The following is a 26,781-nucleotide window of genomic DNA, read 5'->3' as shown; positions in this document are numbered from 1 at the left end:
GGCTTTCATCCTGAACATGTAAATGTCTTTTAATGTCTGCAGAGCCCGAGGATTTTGACTTCTTTGCCATGTTTTACCTCAAAGAGCAAATGTGTAACTGGGTGTATCGAATTTCACCAGATTATAACATGAGAATAATTAAAAATTAGCAAAGTGCGCAGAGCTCGTCGCTCACACGCCTGCTTCTTGCATGGTGTCACGTGACCTCCTGATCTCCTGAGAGTTTCACGCGCAACAGTCTCTAGAATTTACTCAGAATTTTGCCAAAAACAAAAAAACATCCAGTGAGGGGCAGTTCTATGGACGGAAATGCCTTGTTGATGAGAGAGGTCAACAGAGAATGACCAGACTGGTTTGAACTGACAAAGTCCTGGGTGCCTGCCTATATTGCCTATGCCAGGATCTGCTACTGATTTTATAGATTATTAGAAAGAGTCAGATATGTTCTTTACAATCTTGCTTTGCTTTTTTCCAATTACTTTATACATAATTGTAAATGTAATAAGAGGAAGCCTTGTTCTAACCTATATTATTATGGATACCAAATTGATATACATTTGATTTCTTCTAATAGGAAAGCTGTGAAAACTATTAAAATGTTCAAAAGGTACAGTCTCTCCCCTGACATATAACATATTGTCACGTTGTATTTTGTATTATTATTATTATTATTATTATTATTATTATTATTATTATTATTATTTATAATTATAAAAGTTGTTGTCCCTTTAAATTCAGTATGCCTTTTGCAAAATAATAATAATAATAATAAAAAAATAATAATAATAATCTTACTGGTACGTTAAAAAACAAAACAAGACGCAGTTGGGCTGCGTCAGCGAGGCATGCGTCATGGCGTCACTTCCTGTTGCAATTGGCAGTTGTCGTTGCAGGAACGCCATGTTGATGCAAACAAAAGAAACAACATCATTGCTTTCATAACAATTCATAACAGGATGAAAATGATGGTGGAATATAACATGCTGCTCAGCTTTCCATAAACCGGAGCTCTTCATAATGCCGTTGTAAGTATCTCGCCGGAGTAAACGATGAATGTAAACGCGTTGTCTGGGGCCTAATGTCACGAAACAGACCCAAACTCGACACGTTCTTAGAAGCACTTTATAGTGCGCTTTATTTTCTGAACTAGTTTACTCATTCCCCCCCTCCCCCATTTTGACAGCAAACTTTTCTGTATGCAGTTCGTAATGCCATAGAAAGAACAACAGGCCAACAGATGTAGAGATTCAGTTTATAGTATATACGCCGGCTTGTATGCACAGACATACTGAAATCTATTTTGCGTTCATGGGTTTGTTCAACTCTGTGCAGACATGTAGATCAGTAGTTTACATCGTGTTGATTTCGGTCTGTGACCTCTTGTTAACGCTAATACTCTATAAGGGGGCGTTCACACAAAAACATCCTTGCGTTCCTAACGCAAACTCTAAAGACTTCCGTCAGATGCATGTGTAAATGTAAATAAACGATTAAAAACGGCACAGATGGAGCGCAAGAACGCGAATACAACTTAAGACAACTGTACAAACAAGTCTTCTATTTTGCTCCTATTAAGCGGCTATATTTGCCCCGTAACTGATTTTCAGGGTCAGTTGTTTGCATATTTCCTCAAACAGATATCACGCAGCGTGTCGTCCACGTATGTCAACACTTTAGTTTAATCAGTTAATTAAAATGGTCACTACAGTGTCTAAACTCAATTAGATAGGCCTAGTACAGAATATTACGAAACATATCAATTGTTAGATATAAAAACAAAGGAATTCAGTACTGGTGGCATTTTGTCACCACATTCTAATCTAAATATCTCAGTTTTGTCATTTTTCAGTGGCTTTTTTTAATTTATTTTTTTGCATGGAGCTCTAGTTAATTTTTTAACCGTGATACTCTTCAAAATATATTTCAGAGAGTGTAAGATGTTGCGCAATTAGGCTGTCCTAATTACATGATGACAACTTGGATTTCCTACTGATATGTTCACATCCTCGGAAATTATTTAAGCTATTTCTATGGCAATACTCTTAATGCCAAAATGGATCCATGTGTGTTGTTGATGACAGTAAAATAATCAATACACTGATTAATCTCTATTAGTGCCCAACTGATATATCGGTCGGCCGATACTAGCCTTTCACCAATATATCGGTATCGGCGTATATTTTACCGATATGCGCCGATATGAAACCTTTTTTTCAGAACGTAATGCAGAAAACAATGCTTTAGAATTGGTGTCATAGCGTAGAGCTCCGACTCTGTTTACAGAGCTAACTCTGAACTGACGGTGGTTCTGCAGACGGTGCAGTGTTAAATGGTGTGGATTTGAGCGATCTCCTTAAATTGCTAACTAGTTTGTGAAATACATACTGGAAAGTTAATAAAAAAATGACCCCATCATTTTATATAACTAATATAACATTAACCCTGTCCCTGACAACCATGTCTCTCATGTTTATCACATCTGTTTGCTGTTAGCCAGCTATAGTTTGTCAGTGCAGTCAGTAATGCAGCAGATTGAAAGGTAAATATCATTGTGTGTGGTGAGTGTTGATTTCATGCTTTGCTGTTACCTAACTGGTGAGACGCAATGCTGGAAAATAAAGTCCTGTAAATAAATAGAGTTTTACTCTCTGTGGCAACGAGCTTACAGCTAACTAGCTAACCACGTAGCTACTTTCATTGTTGTCAGCGTGTAAACATGTATTCACCAAACTGTTTTGTTCACATGTATTCACAGTTTGGTACCCCCTTCAACCGAACAATTCCAGTCATTGCATTTACAAAATTTAATATTTAAAAGTCTGGTTTTCCAGACATTAAAATAGGATACGTAATAAAAGTAGATTTAATAAATAGTGTATTAGCCCTGTGTAAATAATAATATATAGGAACTGTATCTAAAATAAATGAGGGGTGATAAATACTAATACAACAGGCTGGAAAAATAAGACATTTATTCATTTTAATATCCTGTATATATATTTTGAATGTGTTGAAACTTGACACCGGGCGACGCACCCTAAAAACAGCACCGTTAGATCGGTTTCATGCTGAAGAGCCGCTTAAAAGTAAGTTTTTCTTTTCTTTTTTTCTCTCTCATAAATGTACACGAGTGTAAATGCCAACACCATCACATGAGCTCATTGATGTCATTAAATGAGTCTGCTTTTTTATTCCATCAGTTACTCCTTGTCGGAGGCTGCCGTATATATTTAATTTACACATAGGTTTACGTTTTACATAAATGTAATGGTGCAAAGCTCAAATATTTAGTAGAGCGTAAATTGTGATTTAGTGCCCATTTACGCCACAACAAGGCTAAGTTGTAACGTACGTATAGCTGGTTCAACTGGCCCCTGATGTTTATTTAGCTATTTATTTTATTTTAATTTATTCTTTTATATAAATGGTCAGCATTTGACTGATACTAAACAGTAATGCTGATGTTTATATAGCTATTTATTTTATTTTTTATTTATTCTTTATTTAAATGATCAGCCATTGGCTGATACTAAACAGTACTGATGTTTATTTAGCTATTTATTGTATTTTTATTCTTTATTTAAATGGTCAGCATTTGACTGATACTAAGCAGTTCTGATATTTATTTAGCTATTTATTGTATTTTTATTGATTCTTTATTTTCTCAGTGTTCATTTCTAGAATTTGTTGTCAATGTATAATAATAACGTCAAATGTTCTTTGATAAAAATATTTAAGAAAGCAGCCTTCTGAGTACTTTTGCATAGTCATATCGGTGCAAAATCTGTGAAAAATCCACATAGAAAAGGTCTGTTTTCATTCCAGCTCAAAAATGAGCTATATCGCTCACCATATCGGTAATCGGTGAATTTTCCCTCTCTAAAATCGGTATCGTATCGGTCTCAAAAATCCCATATCGGTCAGGCTCTAATCACTACAGTGGTGTGAAAAAGTGTTTGCCCCCTTCCTGATTTCTTATTTTTTTGCATGTTTGTCACACTTAAATGTTTCAGATCATCAAACAAGTTTAAATATTAGTCAGAGATAACACAAGTAAACACAAAATGCAGTTTTTAAATGAAGGTTGTTATTATTAAGGGAAAACAAAATCCAAACCTACATGGCCCTGTGTGAAAAAGTGTTTGCCCCACCTGTTAAAACGTAACTGTGGTTTATCACACCTGAGTTCAATTTCTCTAGCCACACCCGGGCCTGATTACTGCCACACCTGTTCTCAATCAAGAAATCACTTAAATAGGACCTGCCTGACAAAGTGAAGTGGACCAAAAGATCTTCAAAAGCTAGACATCATGCCGAGATCCAAAGAAATTCAGGAACAAATGAGAAAGTAATTGAGATCTATCAGTCTGGAAAAGGTTATAAAGCCATTTCTAAAGCTTTGGGACTCCAGAGAACCACAGTGAGAGCCATTATCCACAAATGGCGAAAACATGGAACAGTGGTGAACCTTCCCAGGAGTGGCCGGCCGACCAAAATTACCCCAAGAGCGCAGCGACGACTCATCCAAGAGGTCACAAAAGACCCCACAACAACATCCAAAGAACTGCAGGCCTCACTTGCCTCAGTTAAGGTCAGTGTTCATGACACCACCATAAGAAAGAGACTGGGCAAAAATGGCCTGCATGGCAGAGTTCCAAGACGAAAACCACTGCTGAGCAAAAAGAACATTAAGGCTCGTCTCATTTTTGCAAGAAAACATCTTAATGATCCCCAAGACTTTTGGGAAAATACTCTGTGGACTGACGAGACAAAAGTTGAACTTTTTGGAAGGTGTGTGTCCCATTACATCTGGTGTAAAAGTAACACCGCATTTCAGAAAAAGAACATCATACCAACAGAAAAATATGGTGGTGGTAGTGTGATGGTGTGGGGCTGCTTCAGGACCTGGAAGACTTGCTGTGATAAATGGAACCATGAATTCTGCTGTCTACCAAAAAATCCTGAAGGAGAATGTCCGGCCATCTGTTCGTGACCTCAAGCTGAAGCGAACTTGGGTTCTGCAGCAGGACAATGATCCAAAACACACCAGCAAGTCCACCTCTGAATGGCTGAAGAAAAACAAAATGAAGACTTTGGAGTGGCCTAGTCAAAGTCCTGACCTGAATCCTATTGAGATGCTGTGGCATGACCTTAAAAAGGCAGTTCATGCTCGAAAACCCTCCAATATGGCTGAATTACAACAATTCTGCAAAGATGAGTGGGCCAAAATTCCTCCACAGCGCTGTAAAAGACTCATTGCAAGTTATCGCAAACGCTTGATTGCAGTTGTTGCTGCTAAGGGTGGTCCAACCAGTTATTAGGTTTAGGGGGCAATCACTTTTTCACACAGGGCCATGTAGGTTTGGATTTTGTTTTCCCTTAATAATAACAACCTTCATTTAAAAACTGCATTTTGTGTTTACTTGTGTTATCTTTGACTAATATTTAAACTTGTTTGATGATCTGAAACATTTAAGTGTGACAAACATGCAAAAAAATAAGAAATCAGGAAGGGGGCAAACACTTTTTCACACCACTGTATGTCTATAATATCTAAGGTCGCTATCATTCTGGTTGTTTATAAAGATGTTACAACAGTCAAGTAGGAGAATGTTTTGATTTCCAATGAGTGTTTACGAGTTTGACAACGATATGAACAATACTTGGAAAATTGTTATAATGATAATTCCGGCGGTTTCGAAGTGGTACACGTGAGAGGTGAATAAATAAAAACAAAGGCACAAAGACATAACTGATGCTATCATCTATCAATTCTAGCATATGTCATTATGCAAAGACAACTTTTGTCCGTCCTGAAATGTTTTTGAACACTGACATTTTTTAATGTAAAATGTATAAATAAAGAAAAACGTCTGCCAAAATCCCAACCGCAATATCTATTATATGTCTTTCGAAAAGTCACAATATAATTTTCTTTTACCCTGTTTAGAGTCTGACATTTTATCCTTGAGACTAGGGCTGCACAATTAATCAAATAAATAATCGAGATTACAATTACAGCTGCCACAATTAACTGATTGTAAAAAGTGTCAATCAGAGCAGCTCATGTAGGTCTACTCATGTTCTGTCAGAATTTTCGATTTGATTTAGATTTTGCAGTGGTTGAGGATATTAAGTCCCTTGCATGCTTCTGTGTACTGTATATTTATTCAAAATTTGACTAACTGGGGGGCCTGGGTAGCTCAGTGGTAAAGACGCTGGCTATCATCCCTGGAGTTCGCTAGTTTGAATCCCAGGCCGTGCTGAGTGACTCCAGCCAGGTCTCCTAAGCAACCAAATTGGCCCAGTTGCTAGGGAGGGTAGACTTAGAGCGCATTGGGAATTGGGCATTTCAAATTGGGAGAAAACATTTGAATAACTGTTTTGTTTTTTATGCTTATAAGAAGGCCAATTTGAAGTTGAATTTTTAGTCTTCATTAACTGAAAAACAGCAATAAAGTAGGCCTAATTCAGAAACTGTTTTGGATGTGTTGGTGACATAATAGAGTATGCAGTTAATCACCAAAAGTAAGCATTTTAATGTACATTGTATTAATCTAAATTAATAGTAATTACAATATCACGGGAAGAAAAATCAATTATTACAATTTTTTCATTGTGCAGCCCTACTTGAGACAGTGTTGATTTTTATCTGTTGGCTTTTGTTCTCTTCGCATTAATGTTTTCAGTGAATCAGCTGGTTAAGTCACTGGTGATGTTTGAAATGCTTACTGATGTCACAAAAAGCCAAACAAGTTTCAGTTGGGTCTGATTGTGTGATGATTTTTTCTCTCCACAGTCCAATCACCAATCAGGTTCAAACAGCTCAGCAGACCCCAAAGCACTATGGGATCACATCTCCCATCAGCCTGGCGCCACCGAAAGAGGCCGATCTGGTGCACACGCGCAAGCTGACGGAAACGCTCCGACCCTTTGGAGTTTTTGAGGAGGAGCTGGAGCTGCAGCGGAGGTAAATGAGTCCCACTTCGCTGAATTACATGCGTATGGGTCACATCGGTTTGTCCGATTGCATCCGAGACCGTTAGTGATAGGCTTGATTAATTTGCTATGAAAGTATGTTGTCTAAAGTTGTTTATTTTGCCCACAGAATCCTTGTGCTTGGAAAGTTAAATACATTGGTTAAGGTGTGGATCCGTGAAGTCAGTGAAGCTAAGGTATTTTTATGTCCCTTCATTTACAATGCATAAAATGCATTATATGCATATCATTAACCACTCATAGATACTGACTCTTGACTGTATTTACAGAATATTCCAGCTTCAGTGATTGATAGTGTTGGTGGAAAAATCTTCACGTTTGGATCCTACAGGCTTGGAGTTCATACCAAGGGTAAGTTTTCATAGACTGGTGATACATAGCCTTAACTGTGCATCTGTAATATCTCTTCCGCTAACCTAAAGACATCTCTGTGTAGGTGCTGATATTGATGCTCTCTGCGTGGCCCCCCGTCATGTGGAGAGAACAGACTTCTTTTCCTCCTTTTATGAGAGGTTGAAGGAGCAGGAGGAAGTAAAAGACCTGCGGGTATGGTGACTCCTGTAAATGCCGTGTACATATACACCGTTCACACACATTCTATGCGGCTTTCCAATTGATTTTTACTCTTGCCTTCTAGGCAGTGGAGGAAGCATTTGTTCCAGTGATTAAGCTGTCCTTTGATGGCATTGAGGTATTTTTACAAACCCTACTCTGTACTGGATATATAGTTTCTTCATCTTCGGGCAATTTCTTGTACCAGGGGTTGCTTTTTATTAAACAAACAGATTTCAGCTCTTTTCTATTTGTTACAGGAAGGCCACATTAAAACTGACTTGGAAACTTTTTACCAGGCCTTTATAATTTATTTTTGGTACTTTTCAAATACCTTTGTGTGTATGTTTTGTTGTTTTAGCCTTGTCCCAAACCCAGACTTTCAATATTAAACTATAAAAATCCATTATAAAAATACTAATGATTACATGTTTAAAACTATGATCATCTAAACAGACTGAAATAAACAAATTTTTATATTAAAAAAACTATTTCAATATTAATTGTGTGAGTGATTTCTATTACCGGTAATTTTCCACAAATTATGACACTGTTGTGGTGGCATTTCCACCACGGCAAACAGTTTTTAATCTAATCTGTATTTTTGTACATTTGTTTACTTGCTAAATAAGTTGATTAAAGTGCCAGTGTAGAGCATGCTTGATTAAATATTAGACAAGTGATGTTTAAAGAAAACTAAGAAAAATCAATTGAAAAATAACCTGTGAGCAGAGTATTTTTATTGAGCATAATTTCCAATCAAGCTGTACTTTTGTGTAAAAGTGTAAAAATATTATTTGTGTGTATTTAGGATACATAAAATGTTAGCTATGAAATTAGCCTTAGCAAGACAAAGGACTCTGCCAAAACGTTAATGTCATTTCCATCACAGAATTCTGTTGAACACTATACAAAATTTTAGATGTGCTGGAAATGATACTGTGGTGGGAATTTTCATGACTTTTAGAAAAATACGACCTAAATTTCCTGTGGTGCATGCACATTCACTGTTGGACATTGTTAATAGAAAAAAGACACATTGTTAATAGACAAATAATAATAATAATAAAAAATAAAAAAAATGTAGAGAATGAAAAATGTTTAAATGAGAATTTACTTTCTGGAACTTTGCAGTGCTAAAAGTACCTGAAGTTGAAGAAACACTCATATATGTCACGGGGTTCCCACGCATCCTGGAAAACCTGAAATTTTGCAATGTAGTTTTCCAGTCATTGAAAAGTCATGAAAAATTAGAAAAATATCTTGATGTCCTGGAAAATATTTATTTTGTCCTGGAAAATATTTTGATATAATAGATCTGTTTGACTGTTGCTAACAAGGATTTACCTGCTTATACTGCAGTTTCCACATGTAGTATGTGGAAAACATGGACCGAATCAACTCTTTAAAATTACATTAGCTATAAAATGCAGATTGTCATGGAATATGGACAAAGCATATTTGGACAAAAATAAATGTTTGAATACACAATTAATCAAATTAAAATTGTGATATGTCCTAGTGTGATTATTAAACTGCAAATGTGATTTAATTGAATACATATATAATCTGCAAGTGATACGTACTTTAAATTGAATGTGTGAAGCCGGCTGCTCATACACACCATTCGTGATCATCACGTGTTCTTTTGTGTGTGTTTGTGAGATGACATAGAGTAGAGCACTCTGAAGTGTGCAGCACATACAGACTATGTACAGCTCTGGAAAAAATTAAGAGACCACTCCAAAATTAACAGTTTCTCTGGATTTACTATTTATAGGTGTGTTTGAGTAAAATTTACATTTTTGTTTTATTCTATAAAGTACTGACAACATTTCTCCGAAATTCCAAATAAAAATATTGTCATTTAGAGCATCTATTTGCAGAAAATGACAACTGGTCAAAATTACAAAAAAGATGCAGTGTTTTCAGACCTCGAACAATACAAAGAAAACAAGTTCATATTCATTTTTAAACAACAAAATACTAATGTTTTAACTTAGGAAGAGTTCAGAAATCAATATTTGGTGGAATAACCCTGATTTACAATCACAGCTTTCATGCATCTTGGCATGCTCTCTACCAGTCATTCACATTGCTGTTGGGTGACTTTATGCCACTCCTGGCACAAAAATTCAAACAGCTCGGCTTTGTTTGATGGCTTGTTTGATCCATCTTCTTCTTGATCACATCCCAGAGGTTTTCAATGGGGTTCAGGTCTGGAGATTGGGCTGGCCATGACAGGGTCTTGATCTGGTGGTCCTCCATCCACATTTGATTGACCTGGCTGTGTGGCATGGAGCATTGTCCTGCCGGAAAAACCAGTCATCAGAGTTGGGGAACATTGTTAGAGCAGAAGGAAGCAAGTTTTCTTCCAGGAAATGTGCCTGATTCCAGACTTGCTGAAGCACCCCCAGATCATCACCGATCCTCCACCTGGTCTTCTAATGGTTAGATGGAAACCTGGAGAGGCCTTCATGCTACAGTGTCATGCACCCACTGTGAAATTTGGTGGAGGATCGGTGATGATCTGGGGGTGCTTCAGCAAGGCTGAAATCAAGCAGATTCGTCATGTGAAGGACGCATGAATCAACCCATGTACAAAGTTATACTGGAAGAAAACTTGCTTCCTTCTGCTCTGACAATGTTCCCCAACTCTGAGGATTGGTTTTGTCCAGCAGGGCAATGCTCCATGCCACACAGCCAGGTCAATCAAGGTGTGGATGGAGGACCACCAGATCAAGACCCTGTCATGGCCAGCCCAATCTCCAGACCTGAACCCCACTGAAAACCTCTGGAATGTGATCAAGAGGAATATGGATGGTCACAAGCCATCAAACAAAGCCGAGCTGCTTGAATTTTTGCGCCAGGAGTGGCATAAAGTCACCCAACAGCAATGTGAAAGACTGGTAGAGAGCATGCCAAGACGCATGAAAGCTGTGATTGAAAATCAGGGTTATTCCACCAAATATTGATTTCTGAACTCTTCCTAAGTTAAAATATTAGTATTGTGTTGTTTAAAAATGAATATGAACTTGTTTTCTTTGCATTATTTGAGGTCTGAAAACACTGCATCTTTTTTGCACCAGCTGTCATTTTCTGCAACTAAATGACTATTTTTATTTGGAATTTGGGAGAAATGTTGTCAGTACATAGAATAAAAAAAAATGATAATTTTACTCAAACACATACCTATAAATAGTAAATCCAGAGAAACTGATAATTTTGCAGTGGTCTCTTAATTTTTTCCAGAGAGGTATTTATTTAATTAAATCACAGGTTTACGGGAATTAATAATCACACTGGGCCATGTAGCGAACTGCTTATCTGGAGGTGAGAAACTACAGTCAAAAACATACAGTAACACCAAAATAAAAGCTCAATTTAAATGGACGCACGTTTTTTTGCTTAAATATTACATAAAGTGTCCTGGAAAATTGTGCCTTGAAAAGAGTGGGAACCCTGATGACATGAAATACTTTTCCACCTTTGGGCCGAACAGTTTTGAGCACAGCAAGGAACAATTCCAGTGACATTTCCTCTTGAGCATGGTTTGGTACAGTACGATAACCAACCGTTCCTGGCCCGGATTTCTTGACACAGCTAACTGTGCTGGTGGAACTCCTGTAGTGAAGTAGCGACTCGAGATTGGTCACATGTCAGTTGCCAAGGTAACTCAGTTTTCATAAGTAGCTGGCTAAGTTTGCTAATATTGGGGAAAAGTTAATAAAACCAGTGTACGTCAATGAATCTTCATGATAATATGATGATTTTCTAGTGTAGTACATTATTTTTTTACATGCCTTTTGTGTCAGCGAGGTAGATTACGTGAGCTAGTGCATTAAATAATTAAAAATATTACTCATGTAATATTTCTGTCAATAAAAGTCATTAGTAGTGCTGAAAACTGGAATGCGATCATCCTCCATAGCGCACTTGCACTAATGTTTACCTACAGTATCAGGCTGTTGGCAGCTCTTACATAAACTTAGTTACAACTGATGAATTTAATTACAGTCTAATCTTGATTTCACAGCACCACAGTGGAAAATGAAACCGTAACTGTGGCAACTGACACAGTTCCGCAACGATAACCGGTCAACCCGATGATGCAAAAGCGGCTATTGACAATGTCAGTTTAGCAATAGTTCATCCAAAAGTGAAGATTCTCTCGTTATTTACCCTCATGTCATTTTGAACCCTTATGATTGTATTTCTTCCATGGTACACAAAAAGAGAGGTTTTGAGGAATATTCACCCTACTCTTTTACATGAACCATATTTTGACCCAGTAGGACAAAAAAACGTCTTAAAAGTAGTCTATTCAACTCAGGTACCATATTCAGTGTTCTCAAGCCATAAAATATTTTTTTGTGAGAGAATTTTAATGAGACACATGAGAACCAATGCCTTTTGGCATCATTTATGTCAAACCTGGCACAAATACGTCTTGATGTGGCATAATTGAATGTACTGCTCATGTACAAGTGTGGAGGGGAGGCTTTTCAGTGAATAACGACTTAAATTTCAGTCTGTTTCTCAAAATCAGTTTTGTAGCTTGACAGTCCATGTGGTCACCATATGCTTTTATTGAATTGAAAAGAGCAGTGTGAACAGTCTTCAAAATGTATTCTGTGATAATTCAAATTAAGTAATATGGGTTTGAAATAACATAATGGTGAGTATATGATTACAATATTAATTTTTTGGTGAACTATTCCTTGAAATTTTTTTAATGCGTGTTAAATATTAAAGTAACATGAGGTACTTAAGAAGTGCAAAATATTTGGATTCAGGAATGAAGTACCTGATCATATTTAATATTTGTGATACGTGACAGATTGACATACTGTTTGCCCGTCTGGCGCTACAAACCATACCAGAGAACCTGGATTTGCGAGATGATGGATTACTGAGGAACCTTGACATTCGCTGTATCCGAAGTTTGAACGGTGATATAATTAATTGCTGTGTTCATTTGCTCTTGTTTGCATGGGAATTAGTCTTTCCATGGTAATCTTAATGTATATGCATGCACTTAACTATTGAACTATTAAAAATTGCTTTACTGTTTTTCATGTAATGACACATGCATATGTATCGATTAGGTTGCAGAGTGACTGATGAGATTCTTCACCTGGTGCCCAACATAGAGAATTTCAGATTGACTCTCAGAGCAATCAAACTGTGGGCCAAACGTGAGTAGACGCCTGTCTGTCAGTGTTTTATTGTGTTCTTTTTGTGGCAACATGCCTCAGCTGGTCTGGCAGTGTGAAAACAAGCCCCACAATGACCTTAAATGACCTGCTGTTTGTGGAGCGTTAGTGTGGTGAAGAGCAGCATTGTGTATTGGCAGAATTGTTTGGCTTGCATTTGCTGCCTAGCCACCAGTGCACACTTGCTTATGCTTGCGCTTTGTTAAAAAGAGAAGAATGATTCTTGATCAGCAACCTGGGCTTTAGAAATGCCTCAGTGGTCCACAGTCAGGGTACATGTTGTTTAAAAACTCTTCATTCAATCAGTCAGTTCATGTTCTACTGTGCGTACTGTTGTGAAGGTTTGATGTGATCTTAAATGCAAACATATGAACAGCCTCGTTTTCATTCTTGTGAAATAAAATATGGTCTAAGGTCCATTCCTATGAGATGTGTACATTTCTTAATGTAAATAGATATGACAGATCTACTAGGGGTGGGCGGTATGACCTAATCTTATATATACATACAGTGTGTACACTTTGTGTATAGTTATTTTTTAAACATTTCCGTTTGTGATTTTAATAATTATGTGTTAATGTCTATTTTTTTGATAATCCAGTTAATTTAACACATTGCAAATTAACAGTACTTCTCATTTCATTATTGGCCCTTTTATTTGGAACTCGTTGGATTCAAAGATTAAGATTAATAATAAATAAGTAACTCTGGCATCAGTGCAAAAACTGCTTCATATTATGTAACACTTCAGTGAAAAACATAAGACTTTAAACAGGTAAACTAACAGTTCTGACACTAAATCCTGATTGGATGAGTTAAGTTTGAAGCCGTTGTAAAATAGACAATATATACACCCCTTTGACCGCATATCTGTTGAACACTATATTTATCCCTATATTATTAAACTTAAGTTAATATTATATTAATTAGTAATCTGCAACATTGCTTGGCAACCATTAACAACGCAAGCTCCTCTTCACATTACACCCCCTTAATGACATGTTCTTCCTCGTTGTTACTTGTTTGGGACACGTCACAATTTGTATTTTCACATTATACTGTAGCTGTCGTGTGCATATATACCTGTGGTATAAGCAGTAGTGCAAAATCTCTACTGGTTGACACTTTTTTGCATCATACTGCCCAGCCCTAAGACCTAGATTTGGTTTTTCAAAGTCCACCTGTGTTTATATTTTTGCATTTAGACACCTGGCATTATTTGAAACTCTTACAGGTCATAATATCTACTCGAACATCCTGGGATTTTTGGGGGGCGTGTCTTGGGCCATGCTGGTGGCAAGAACTTGCCAACTCTACCCCAACGCTGTGGCCTCCACCTTGGTCCATAAGTTCTTCTTGGTTTTCTCAAAGTGGTGAGTTCCTCAGACTGACGTTGTTGTTTATCAATGAGAGAACATGTAATGGAAAGTCATATTCGAGCTTTGGTCTTTTAGTGTATTTAAAGCTGAAGTGTGTAACTTTTTCTGTGGTACAACACTTTCTCGTATTCTAGCTTAATAGGCAGAGGACACTAAAAGTAAGCCATTTGTAGGTAAATTGTCTCGAAAACTGTAAACACTGTCTCTGTAGTGCAATAAAAAACATCTTGTTTTTTTTTAGCTGCCCGTCCAGCCCGACACAACATTATTTGCTCAACCAATGACATAAGTTGTTTGTTTGATCAACAGCAGACGGATGGCTTATTCAGAAAGTTAATTTTGCATTCCGTTCAGTGGTGCAGAAGTTAGACACTTCAGCTTTAAAGAGTTGTTCAACTGAAATTCATTCATGTTTCTTTGTTCCTATGTTGTGTTTACAGGGAATGGCCAAACCCAGTCCTTCTGAAGCAGCCTGAAGACTGCAATCTCAACCTCCCAGTCTGGGATCCTAGGGTACTGACTTTGTTTTTTTCTCTTTTGTTGTTGTAAATCGTGCACTGTAGGGCAGGGGTCATACAGCTAAGAAAGTCCCAATAAGTTTAACCATTTTGAGGATGTTTGATTGATATATTGATTGATATATTGATCTGTTTATGTACTTTTTTTAATCAGAAGAATCATCACTCAAAACAAAAAGGTAGATTTGAAATGTTTAATGCAAAAATTTAAATACAGTAAAAAAAGAAAATAAATCAAGGCATGTTGATAAAAGATATTTATAAATGGGATATTTAATCATTTTCAGTTATATGCACCAATTTTTAAAAACAGTATATATATAATAGTCATCAGCGACAATATAAACCTAACATATATTTTTTAATACATGTAAAATGGAATCCAGGAACTCCTGTAAAGTCAATACGTTTTTGAAAGATGATGCAAAAGTTAGTGTTCTTTGACATGGACAGTTCAAAAGAACTGATTTGCAGAACTGATTTATACATCCAAACTTAAGTCTTTATGAAACTTAATGGCCAAACAAAAATTCACAATGTTGATGAATTTTATATTGACTGCCTTAAATCACAAGGGCTTTTACACTTGGTCACTTCATACGTTTTTGCTAATCTGATAGCTGTCCGAAGACCTATCTTGAAGTGCTATCATGAAGACCCCATTAACACCTGGTATTAAAGGGTTAGTTCACCCCAAAATGAAAATTCTCTGATCATTTACTCACCTTCATGCCATCCCAGATGTGTATGACTTACTTTCTCCTGCGGATCTCAAAGATTTTTAGAACAGTATCTCAGCTCTGTAGTTCCTTACAATGCAAGTGAATGTGAATGTTAAAACTTTGAAGCTCCAAAATCCACATACGGGCATCATAAAAGAACTCCAGATGACTGCTGTTAAATCCATATCTTCTGAAGCGATATGATGAGAGGTGTGGGTGAGAAACTGATCAATATTTAAGTCCTTTTTCCTTCATTTTCACTTCTGTTTTTGGTGATCCACAGTCTTCATGCATATCGCCACCTACTGGGCAGGGAGGAGAATTTACAACCAAAAATTATTTAAATATTGATCTGTTTCTCACCCACAGCTATCATATCGTGTCTAAACACATGGATTTAAGCACTTGAGTCATATGAATTACTTTTGTGCTCCCTTTTTGTGTATTTTGGAGCTTCAAAATTTTGGCACCCATTCACTTGCATTGTATGGACCTACAGAGCTGAGATATTCTTCTAAAATCATTTTTAAATCATGAAATAATTTTCATTTTTGGGTGAACTATCCCTTTCAAGGTATGTAGTCAGCGCTAAATACAGGTCTAAATGGGATCTAATACAGTTTGTTAACGGATCACAAAAAAAACACTTATGAAGGTTGTCAAAAACGCATGTGACCACATCACATTTGAGGTGTAAATGCAAACCCATCCTGAATGCGTCCCAGACAGCAGTGAAGCACCACCCCTCACCTGTCAATCAACTGCTGCTCTAAAATAAGCAGCTTTAAAAGGAATGAACAATCCGATTGGAAAATTAAAAAAAACAGATACACACATACTGTAAGTACGAGAATTTCAGTGTGTCTGAGATCAACATGCAGAGACACAGATGATAAGCGTGCATAAAAAAACTCAGGTACTCCACTAAAATAAGGGATAACTCTGCTTGAAATGTTGCGGTTGTGCTTCGATTAAATTACAACTGCATCTGGGAGGAACAGCGTGCTGGTTTTTTTTCTGACTTTTTGCTGTTTATTACACAGTGACCGTGTCATCATGAAATCAGACACCCTCCCCTTAAAATCTGAACACAAGTGGTCACAGGAGACGCATTTAAGTGACCAGGTGTAAACAGTAATGTGTCTCACCAGACCATATGTGACCGCATCACCCGAGACTCATCTTAATGCAGATGTAAACGGGGTCAAAAAGACAGGGTGTAAATACCCCCCAAGATGGATTTGAAATGGATGTAAATCCAATCCAGTCTCTGTAATGGCCCAAACCAAAGGCCTAGTGTTTTTTTAGACCGCAACATAAAAGGAATGAGATGAGTTTAACAATGCATTTAACAGCAAGAGTATGTTTATTTAAAAATAAGATAGTTAACAAACATGCACATCAAATATGCATCCTCATTGCTTACTTATAGAGAAAGAACAATGAATGCCAGCCCAACACAAAACAAAATTTATGGTCTATGCTATGAGCAGACCTGTCTTCCAAAAAGACCGAAAAGAAAAAGAGGCAGAGCCAAAACAAAGTGTTCTGGGACTCTCTGCCTAACCTATTTTACACTCACCCAAAGGAAAAGAAAAACACAGCGGCTTTGGCACTCATAAAATTACAGCAGTAAGGCACCGTTGGGTAAACTTACCATTACCTTTTAGTAACTTGAACTCAACGTTTTCTTTGTCAAAGTGTACTACAAACATAACAGGATGTTTCACAACAAGGGTTCTGATTTCTTGGCAGGTCTGAAGAGAGAGAGAGAGAGAGGGAAACAATCTCTTTTAAACTTTTTAAAATTGATCTAGCTCCACCTCCTTGTTGCAATTAGCGAATGACAGCAACAGATCTTCAGAGGGAGTGGCAGATCCACTTGCAGCTCAATCAGAACCCAGGGTTCAGAGGAAAGACATACACAACCTAAGGCAGAACTCAAAGAGTGTAACACCCTCACCCTTAAAAAACAAACATCATGTTTGTTACAAGAGGAAAGAGAAATCCACAGATTTTTAAATGGAAAAAATTCTGTACAAATAAGTCAAAATCAATCACAAAATCATTGCAAATTTCCTGTGATGAAACACTAAGGGGTTATGATCTGTGTAGGCCACCACAGGCTCTAATGATGATCCAAGGTAAACATCGAAATGTTGTAATGCTAACAGTAAGGCCAAGCTTTCCTTCTTAATTGTGGAATAGTTCAGTTGATGTTTATTGAACTTTTTAGAAAAATAACACACTGGATGCTCTATGTCGGACACATCTTTCATAAGCACTGCCCCTGCACCAACACCACTTACATCAACCTCTAGTTTAAAGGGTAAACTAAACACAGGAGAGCAACTTAAAGCTTTCACACTGTTAAATGATTACTGACAACCATCCAGCCACAAAAACGCAATTGAAAAATTCCTACAAAACCCTCTGTAGTACCCTGCCATTCCTTTTTTTATATATTTATTTTTTTTTTTCCTTTTTCTCCCAATTTGGAATGCCCAATTCCCAATGTGCTTTTAAGTCCTCGTGGTCACGTAGTGATTCACCTCAGTGCGGGTGGCGGAGGACGAATCCCAGTTGCCTCCGCGTCTGAGATCGTCAACCCACGCGTCTTATCACGTGGCTTGTTGAGCGCGTTGCCACGGAGACATAGCGCGTGTAAAGGCTTCATGCCATCCACCGCGGCAACCACGCTCAATTCACCACGCGCCCCACCGAGAACAAACCATATTATAGCGATGATGAGGAGGTTACCCCATGTGACTCTACCCTCCCTAGCAACCGGGCCAATTTGGTTGCTTAGGAGACCTGGCTGGAGTCACTCAGCACGCCCTGGGATTCGAACTAGTGAACTCCAGGGGTGGTAGCCAGCGTCTTTACCACTGAGCTACCCAGGCCCCCAAAAATCTTCGGAGTTCACGGCTAGTTTTAGGTTTTGGAAATTCAGAAATAGCATTTTTTTTTAGCATCAATAGGACAAACCTGTCCCTGTCCCACTTGCTTGGCTAGGCAGGCTATAGTAGCCTTACCAGAATCACACTTGGCAAGATTTAAGGTTAGGATTGCCTTTTCAAGATGTTCAAACACCTCCTCGAGGGTATTTATGTGCTCAGACCACAGTGGAGTTTATTACCATGTCATTTAGATAAGCTTTGCAATTGACAACTCCTAACAACACCTGATTTACTAGTCGCTGGAAAGTAGCTGTGGCATTTTTCATGACAAAAGCCATGACTGTTTATTCCAGAAAGTTGTCTGGAGTGACAAATGCAGAGATCTCAGATGCCTGTGGACTTAAAGGAACTTGCCAATAACCCTTTAAGAGCTTAGTAACATACTTAGCCTAGCCCACTTTGTCAACACAGTCCTCCATTCAAGGAAGAAGAAAACAGTCTGGAAGTGTAACTGCATTGACCTTTCTGCAGTCTGTGCATAGTCTAGAGGTACCATCTGATTTTGGGACAAGAAGACAAGGGGAACTCCGTGGACTACTACTAGGCACTGCCAAGTGATTTTGCAACAGATAGTATACTACTATCTGCATTAATGCCTGTTTAGTTGGATTAATTCTGAAGGGATGTTGTTTAATGGGAGGTCAATCTCTGATAATAATGTCATGAGCTAAGACAGTGTTTTGTGATGGAACATCTGAAAATAATGCAGTATGGCCATCAGTCATCTCAACTACATCTTGTTTATGTGATTCAGAAAGTCATGACAGCATTCTAAGCCATCATCCACAAGAATGGGAATGAGGAGGAGAGGCCTTAGGTGGACAGTGAGAAGAGACTGATATTGCTAAGGCCTCTTTTATAGCTTCAGCAGACTCTGAGGCACTCTCTCCATGAACAAAATAGGGCTTTATCATGTTCACATGATACAAATGCTTCTTACGCTTGCGATCTGGGGTACAAATTAGGTAATCTGTCCACAATATAAGGGCCAGAAAAACGAGCCTGCAAAGCAGAACCAGGGACAGGTAACAACACCAGAACTTTGTCCCCAGGTTTGAAAATACGTTGCACACATTTCTGGTCATAGCGAGCCTTAATTTTAGACAACTGATTGCAATGAAGTTTTTGCCTCAGCACATGCATGATGGCATTCACGGAACTTAGACTGATAGTCCAACAAATTAGAAGTAGAGGATGAACTCTGAGCTAACCATTTCTCCTTGAGCATTTTAAGTGGACCACGCACTGTACCACAAACACCAGTTCAGCTGGATTGAACCCTAAAAACTCTTGGATGGTTTCCCATACAGCAAACATGACAAGTGGTATACCCTCATCCCAATCATTACTAGTCTCTAAGCATTAAGTTCTCAGCATTGATTTCAGAGTTTAATGAAACCTTTCCAAAGCCCCTTGGGACTTTGGATGGTATGCACTAGAGAGTTGGTGGCAGATGGCAAGTTGTTTCAACACTTGAGAAAATAATTTGGAAGTGAAATTTGTTCCCTGGTCTGACTGAATCACACGTGGCAAGCCGAACACAGAAAATAACTTAATCAAAGCTTTCACAATCACATTAGCTGTCATTTTCCGCAGAGATATGGCTTCTGGATACCTAGTTGCAGCACACACTACAGTGAGAAGATATTGGTGGCCTGCTTATGTTCTAGGCAAGGGACCAACACAGTCAACTATTATTTTCTCAAATGGCTCACCCATGACTGATATGGGATGCAAAGGAGCAGGAGGAATTGTTTGATTTGGTTTACCTATCACTTGACACACATGACATGTTTTACAATGTTTACGAACATCCGACTTCATTCCCGGCCAGAAGAATGTCTAAGAATTCAATTGTTAGTTTTAGCGACCCCCATATGACCAGAGAAACTATGGTCATGAGCCAAAACCAGAAAATGTTCTCTATAGACCTGAGGTACAACTATCTGATGAGCTTCACTGGATTCTGCCATTTCGGAGCTTGGAGATGTCCACTGACGCATCAACACATTGTCATTGATATAGTAGCGTACAATCATTGAATCCATCTCTGTCCACAGCAGCAAACAAAGGCACTAGAGAGGGATCTGACCTTTGTGGAGCAACCAGTTTCTCTTTGGACAATGGGAGAGATAATTATTTCCCTAAAACCAACTTTTAGAGTGATGATTCCACATTTTCTTTCTCTCGTCTTGAGAGCTAAGGACTGACTAGTATCAACTTTTGAGGCCTGATCAAGAACAAGTCTGAGAGGTCTAGTACATCATCATCATTCATCTTACAACTCTGAGCTTGGGTTACCACACAGGCAGGAAACAGTGATGGAAATTTTTCCATTTCATCATTTACCTTTGAACTGGTGGGACACTCAGTGTTCTTAAGGACACAGTCATCTTAAATCAATCATACACTTGGCTTTTTTTCAGAGCTGGGCAGTTTGCAATCAAATGGCCAGTCTTGTGGCATTAAAAGCACTCTCGCTTTTCACCTGATCTTATTTTCTCACTAGAAATATCAAGAGTAAGCTTTGAGGCAGCCGGTGACATTCCCAATTTCTGAGGTAACCTAACTTCCCCAACACGTGCAGAAGAAGAGAACACATTCCTGTGTGTGAGGACAAATTAATCTGCAGTGACTACAGCTTGTGAAACAGTTGCCACTTTCTGCTCATTTAAGTACACAACATTACGTTTGGGCAGGCTGATTTTCAGCTCTTGGAATTTTGTCACCTTAGTAGCGTACACCACTTTTCAAAGAGCATGGTTTTCTCTCTAGCAAACTCCACAAAAGTGATTCCTTTTTTTTTATTAAAATTTTTATTGATTCAAATAAACAGGATAACACAAACAGAGCATACACACACTGAATCAGTTTATAAAATTATATGTCCCTTCCCCTGATACTTCCTGGGCCTTACCTGTAAGTTTACACTGCAGCAATAATGTCCAGACTTCAGAAGGCCAATGCAAAGAGGCAGCAATTCACTCGAATGCACTGAAGTATGTGTCTACTTCAGTCTGCTTAAAGGGTGGAACTAAACAAATATGCTTGCTAACATCAAATTCAGTGGAGGGTTCTGTGCCAGGCAGTGAAGCACTTGTATTACGATATCTTTCAAGGCCTCCACTTCTAACTCACCAAATTGTACCTCCTTTTCAAAGTTTAACTTCCTTAATTCAAATTCAGATTTTTTTTTTCAATTTCTTTTATTTTCAATTCCTGCATCTTAAGGTCTGCAATTTTAGTTCTAACTCAAGTTCTTTTAAGCAAACTGAATCTGCAGCACTGACTGGCTATTGAGAAGCAGGAGTAGAGGGCAAACATTCAGCATCAGACTGATTGATTTTACTGTCTGGTTGCTGAGGAGCTGCAGGAGTAGAAAGTAAACCCTCAGCACCAGACTAGGTGTTTCATTCGAAACTCGGTCAAGTGTAAATGCACCTGGCTGTTTGTGCCACATATGTAAAGTTTACTCCGCCCAAACATCGCTACGTCAGCATAGAGAAAATGCGAAACATAACAGCTTCTGCATGTTGAAGGAGAGACCAAATTTATTTTCTTCATTTATTTGATGCAGATCGCAGACAAAACTGAAACTAAATGCTGAAAATGAGCGCAGCTGACTGGCATATGAGCCATCTTACCTACGACAAGCCCCAAGGGGGAAAAAAAACAGCACGCACAAACACACAGTCAGATGCATTGATGCGGCCAATTGTAAATGGAATGTGATTATTCAATCGGAGAGCAATCTGATCAGCAAAAACGCATGGTGACCATATGTAAATATACCCCCAGAGTTGCATTTAGTTTGCCTCAACCTTCACTCTTCAGTTTGAAAATATTGCAATGAGTGGTGATGTCTTATTTAAAGGTGTTTATTAACTTATTTTTAAGATTGATATTTTTGCATATTATGAATTTTTTTTTTTTCTATTACTGAACTCTTTATAATATGATAATTATAAACGGATGTAAGTCATAATCACGCTTTTTGTGCATACTCCTCAAGGCACAGAGCTACAATCTAGCATGTCTTTTGCTGCTTCAAAATATAAGCACAGAGATCTTTCTGTGATATCTAAAATTTTGTCTGAGTGATTTGTCATTTTATTCCAGGTGACCCCCAGTGACCGGTACCACCTCATGCCAATCATAACACCAGCCTACCCTCAGCAAAACTCCACCTACAATGTCTCTGCTTCCACTCGGGCCATCATGGTGGAAGAGTTCAAGCGCGGTTAGTCTAATTTCTGAAGATCCACAGGAACATAATCTCATAAATGAAAATTCTGTAATTTACTCACCCTCATGTCATTTCAAACCCGTACAACTTTCTTCCATGGAAAACAAAGGACAAAAAAGCACCATAACAGTAGTCAACATGACTTACACTAAATTCCAAGGCTTCTGAATTAATTCGATAGCTTCATGTAAGGAACAGACTGAAATTTCCTCTTAAGAAAGTCATGAGTTTGGAACAACATGACGGTGAGTAAATGATGACAACTTTCATTTTCGGTGAACTATTCCTTTAAGCGGAAAAGACACGGTGCAAGGCCGTTACGCCCAGGATTATGTGTCTTTGTTTGACTCACATGTTAAATTGTTTAACTCGTCGCAGGTCTCGCCATCACGGATGAAATATTGCAGAATAAAGCAGATTGGTCCAAACTATTTGAAGCACCAAACTTCTTTCAGAAATACAAGTATGTATTAAGCTGCATATCCTGTTGGACACTCATGGTGAGATTTAATCATTTCAATAAAGATTTATTTCTCCAAAATGCACCCACACACTTTCATAGCCAATGCATAAGAATTATAAGACTCTTATGTAATCAGTGTCATCAATTTGAAATAAAAACAGAATTATGCAAACTATCTTCCACAGTTTATTCTTATTGAGTACAAAATAATGGCTTTTATGACACTTTTTGTCAATTAAAATGTGTATTAGTCCTGCTAAGCAACTTATAGAGCATGCCTGAAATGTACATAACAAATTTTTGAAATGGTTAAATTTATAATAAAAAAAAAAAAGGTAGGTATTTTAGTTTAAGATGCTATCTATTAAAAAGTTTTTACTGATTTTCTTGTGCCATATTTAATAATTTGTACACAATTCAAAAATAAAATGTTTTAGTTCACAATTCGTACAATGTATTTCTTGTTAGTCTGTGTTTTTATAGTGTATTATTTTCAGTTTCCGTCTGTTTAGCATCTAGTCCCTGTGTTTTTGTTCATTTTAAATTTGGTTTGATGTGAAGACATTTGTTGCGTCACGACGTAGAATTTAGACTACAAACATATAGACTCTGGTATTTACATAGTGGAGATTTGAAAGAACATATATTGCTTTGATGTTTTCCCAAGCAACCTAAATATATGTCTTATTTAATGTCTTTTGTGGCTGTAATTTTAATTTAATATCCAGCTTGCTTGAAAACTGATTTTATGACTTATTTATAATTATTTGTTTTGTTTTTGCTGCTATTATTATGAAACATATAAAAAAAAATCTTCCCACCCCACTAAATGAGAGGATGCAGCAACATTTTTTTTTGTTGCAGTGCTCAATTCATAATTGCCATTATTTTTAGTATTTTAGACAATTAACAATTATACAGCGTTGGAATGAATGGATTAAATATAATTAAAATGCCTTATTTTGTTCTGTCCAAACAAGCCTCTTAATCAGAGTGAGAAAAATGTCATCTGTGTAAGTCTCAGTAAAGAAAGCCAAAAAACTACCCACTAAGGATAAAATGTTTACTGGTTACAGCATCCGCTTTATTACATTTAAGTTGCAGACAAAATGCTGAACATCTTTCTTTGGGTTCCGCCAAATGAGATGGGGAGAGCCATTCCACACGTTCACTAAAATTATAACAGTACTTATTGTACTTGTCTTTCTACACTTTCTGTTCAAATGGCGAGTAACTCATATTAAGTCACTTTGGTTGAACAAAAGACATACTGTACAATCCTCTGGATCATGACGCCACTTCATGTTCAACCTTTTTTTTTATTATTATTTAGCTTTTCAGACTTTTATATAAATGAGTGAATTTATTTATTAGTGATTTATTTCCTGCTGTACTTTTGAGTTGAATTGAAAAGTCTTATTTGGCCAAAACGATTGACAATTGATCAGCGTAGGATTGTCTCTAGTTTTATTTCCTCCCTGTCTAATCTAAGGAGTGCTATGAATCAGCTGTTGAAGATTTAAAGGTTTCTTAAAGGGAGAGCTCATCCAAAAATGAGAATTCTGTCATCATTTACTCAACCTCATGTTTCAAATCTGTGTGACACGTACACATTTTGAAGTGTTGACACTCATATTTTTTCTTTTTCTTCTCCATACCTTGAAATGGAATTGTGACTGAGGCAGTCATTTGTGTTCAATGGAAGAAAGTAAGTCATAGGTTTGGAACAACTTGAGGGTGAGTAAATGATGACACATTTAATTTCAAGTGTGTGAAATGATGCTAAAGTAACTGTTCCAGCTGACAAGCCTGGAGAGATTATGAGTGATTCCTGCTGTCGTGATTGATTTTAGAAACGGGAGATGTATTTTGCTTTGGAGAGAGGTGTATCGGTACTGTGTCAGTGACTTCGGAGTGGGACTGCCCCGTAGGTTTTGCCGGGTTTGAATGAACAGCTCTAGATTAAAGGATGTAATGGCATTGTTCTGTCTTTTATGTCCCAAGGCATTATATAGTGTTGCTAGCAAGTGCACAGACAGAGAAGCAGCACTTAGAGTGGTGAGTACAGCTTATTGTATATCTTCAGCACTGTCTCACATGCTTATCGGACCAATGTTGTGCTCGTGCCCCCTGCATTAGTTAGAACATGTTTTAGATTACTACTAAATATGCCGTTTGCCTGATAGGGTGGGCCTTGTGGAGTCAAAGATCCGAATCCTGGTGGGAAACCTGGAGAAGAACGAGTTTATTACGCTCGCACATGTGAATCCGCAGTCATTCCCAGGACCAAAAGAGGGCAATGACAAGTGAGTTGAAGTCTAGACACTTTTGACTTTCACAAATGATTGTCCTTTTTATTGACACTTCTTGTAGCAAGACTCAGAACTGACCTGAGGAAGAAAGGGATTTCAAACTTTATTCTGTGTCCTTAATTTGTGAACAGGGAGGAGTTCAGCACAATGTGGGTGATAGGTATTGTCTTCAAAAAAATGGAGGGATCAGAGAATCTTAATGTGGACCTGACGTTTGACATTCAGTCCTTCACGGACACAGGTAAGACCTCCTGTGACTCAGCGGTCTTAAAGAGAACACACAAAAAGAGTTCTCTGTATTTAGTGGTGTCTGCCTATTGCTCACAGGTAAGAATTTGTACGAACACCAAACCCTTAATGCTGAAATTTGTAACTTTTTCAATTTTAAAATACTTCTATCCCAGATCAATATGCAGAGACAACTACAAGCAAGTCATTCAGAGGTTTATTTTTTATAAAACTGAAACGGCTTTGTCTCTGTGGCACTATAGACTGATGAGCCAAAACATTATGACCACCTGCCTAATATGCTGTTGGTCCTCCATGTGCCACCAAAACAGAGCCAACCCACTGAGGCATGGACTCTGCAAGACCCCTGAAGGTGTCCTGTGGTATCTGGGACCAAGACATTCGTAGCAGATCCTTCAAGTCTTGTATGTTGTGAGGTGGAGCCACCACGGATCGGACTTGTTGGTCCAGCAGATCCCACTCAGTCAGATTAAAATCTAGTGAATTTGGAGGCCAGGGCAACACCTTTAACTCTTCATCATGTTCCACAAACAGTTCCCGAACAATGTGTGCAGTGTGGTAGGGTGCATTATCCTGCTGAAAGAAGCCACTGCCATCAGGGAATACCATTGCCATGAATCTGGTCTGCAACAATGTTTAGGTAGGTGGCATGTATCAAGTTGACATCCACATGAATGGCCGGACCCAGGGTTTTCCAGCAGAACATTGCCCAGAGCATCATTCTCCCGCTTGTCATCTTCCCACAGTGCATCCTGGTGCCAACACTTTCCCAAGTAAACGGCGCACACGTAGACGGCCGTCCACGTGATGTAAAAGAAAACGGGACTCATTGGAGCAGGCGGCCTTCTATCACTGCTCCAAGGTCCAGTTCCGACGCTTGCATGCCTATTGTAGTCACTTTTGACGGTGGACAGGGGTCATCATGGCCACTCTGACTGGTCTGTGGCTACGCAGCCCCATACGCATCTGGGTGCGTGCAGTGTGTGTTATGACACATTTCTGCCGTAACTAACATTTTCTGTCACTTGTGCCACTGTAGACCTTCAGTCAGGCGGGACCAGACGGGATAGCCTTTGTTGCTCTTGCGCTTTGATGAGCCTTGGACACCCAACACCCTGTCGCCGGTTTGTGGTTTGTCCATCCTCGGACCACTGTCGGTAGGTAC

The 26,781-nt window shown here is 38.2% G+C and overlaps 1 protein-coding gene across 3 annotated transcripts in view; it reads left to right on the top strand.

Moving 5' to 3' along the window:
- The first annotated feature begins 865 nt into the window (after positions 1 to 865).
- papola (poly(A) polymerase alpha) overlaps positions 866 to 26,781 on the top strand; it is a 41,321-nt gene continuing 15,405 nt past the window's right edge. For 2 of the 3 annotated variants that reach the window (XM_051654749.1, XM_051654747.1), the window contains exons 1-15: positions 866 to 1,025; positions 6,800 to 6,970; positions 7,109 to 7,175; positions 7,269 to 7,350; positions 7,436 to 7,545; positions 7,637 to 7,690; positions 12,392 to 12,503; positions 12,660 to 12,749; positions 14,002 to 14,140; positions 14,587 to 14,659; positions 22,466 to 22,586; positions 22,971 to 23,055; positions 25,060 to 25,113; positions 25,242 to 25,361; positions 25,499 to 25,608. In XM_051654749.1, the coding sequence (XP_051510709.1) occupies positions 1,018 to 1,025; positions 6,800 to 6,970; positions 7,109 to 7,175; positions 7,269 to 7,350; positions 7,436 to 7,545; positions 7,637 to 7,690; positions 12,392 to 12,503; positions 12,660 to 12,749; positions 14,002 to 14,140; positions 14,587 to 14,659; positions 22,466 to 22,586; positions 22,971 to 23,055; positions 25,060 to 25,113; positions 25,242 to 25,361; positions 25,499 to 25,608 (1,396 nt within the window). In that variant the 5' untranslated portion in view covers positions 866 to 1,017. The remainder of the gene's footprint in view (positions 1,026 to 6,799; positions 6,971 to 7,108; positions 7,176 to 7,268; positions 7,351 to 7,435; positions 7,546 to 7,636; positions 7,691 to 12,391; positions 12,504 to 12,659; positions 12,750 to 14,001; positions 14,141 to 14,586; positions 14,660 to 22,465; positions 22,587 to 22,970; positions 23,056 to 25,059; positions 25,114 to 25,241; positions 25,362 to 25,498; positions 25,609 to 26,781) is intronic. The other variant, XM_051654748.1, reaches the window with a different exon arrangement.

Source organism: Myxocyprinus asiaticus, chromosome 25, assembly GCF_019703515.2.
Source record: "Myxocyprinus asiaticus isolate MX2 ecotype Aquarium Trade chromosome 25, UBuf_Myxa_2, whole genome shotgun sequence".
Lineage (NCBI taxonomy): Eukaryota > Metazoa > Chordata > Actinopteri > Cypriniformes > Catostomidae > Myxocyprinus > Myxocyprinus asiaticus.
Note: the sequence above shows the minus strand (reverse complement) of the source record. Positions and strands in the feature narration are given on the sequence as shown.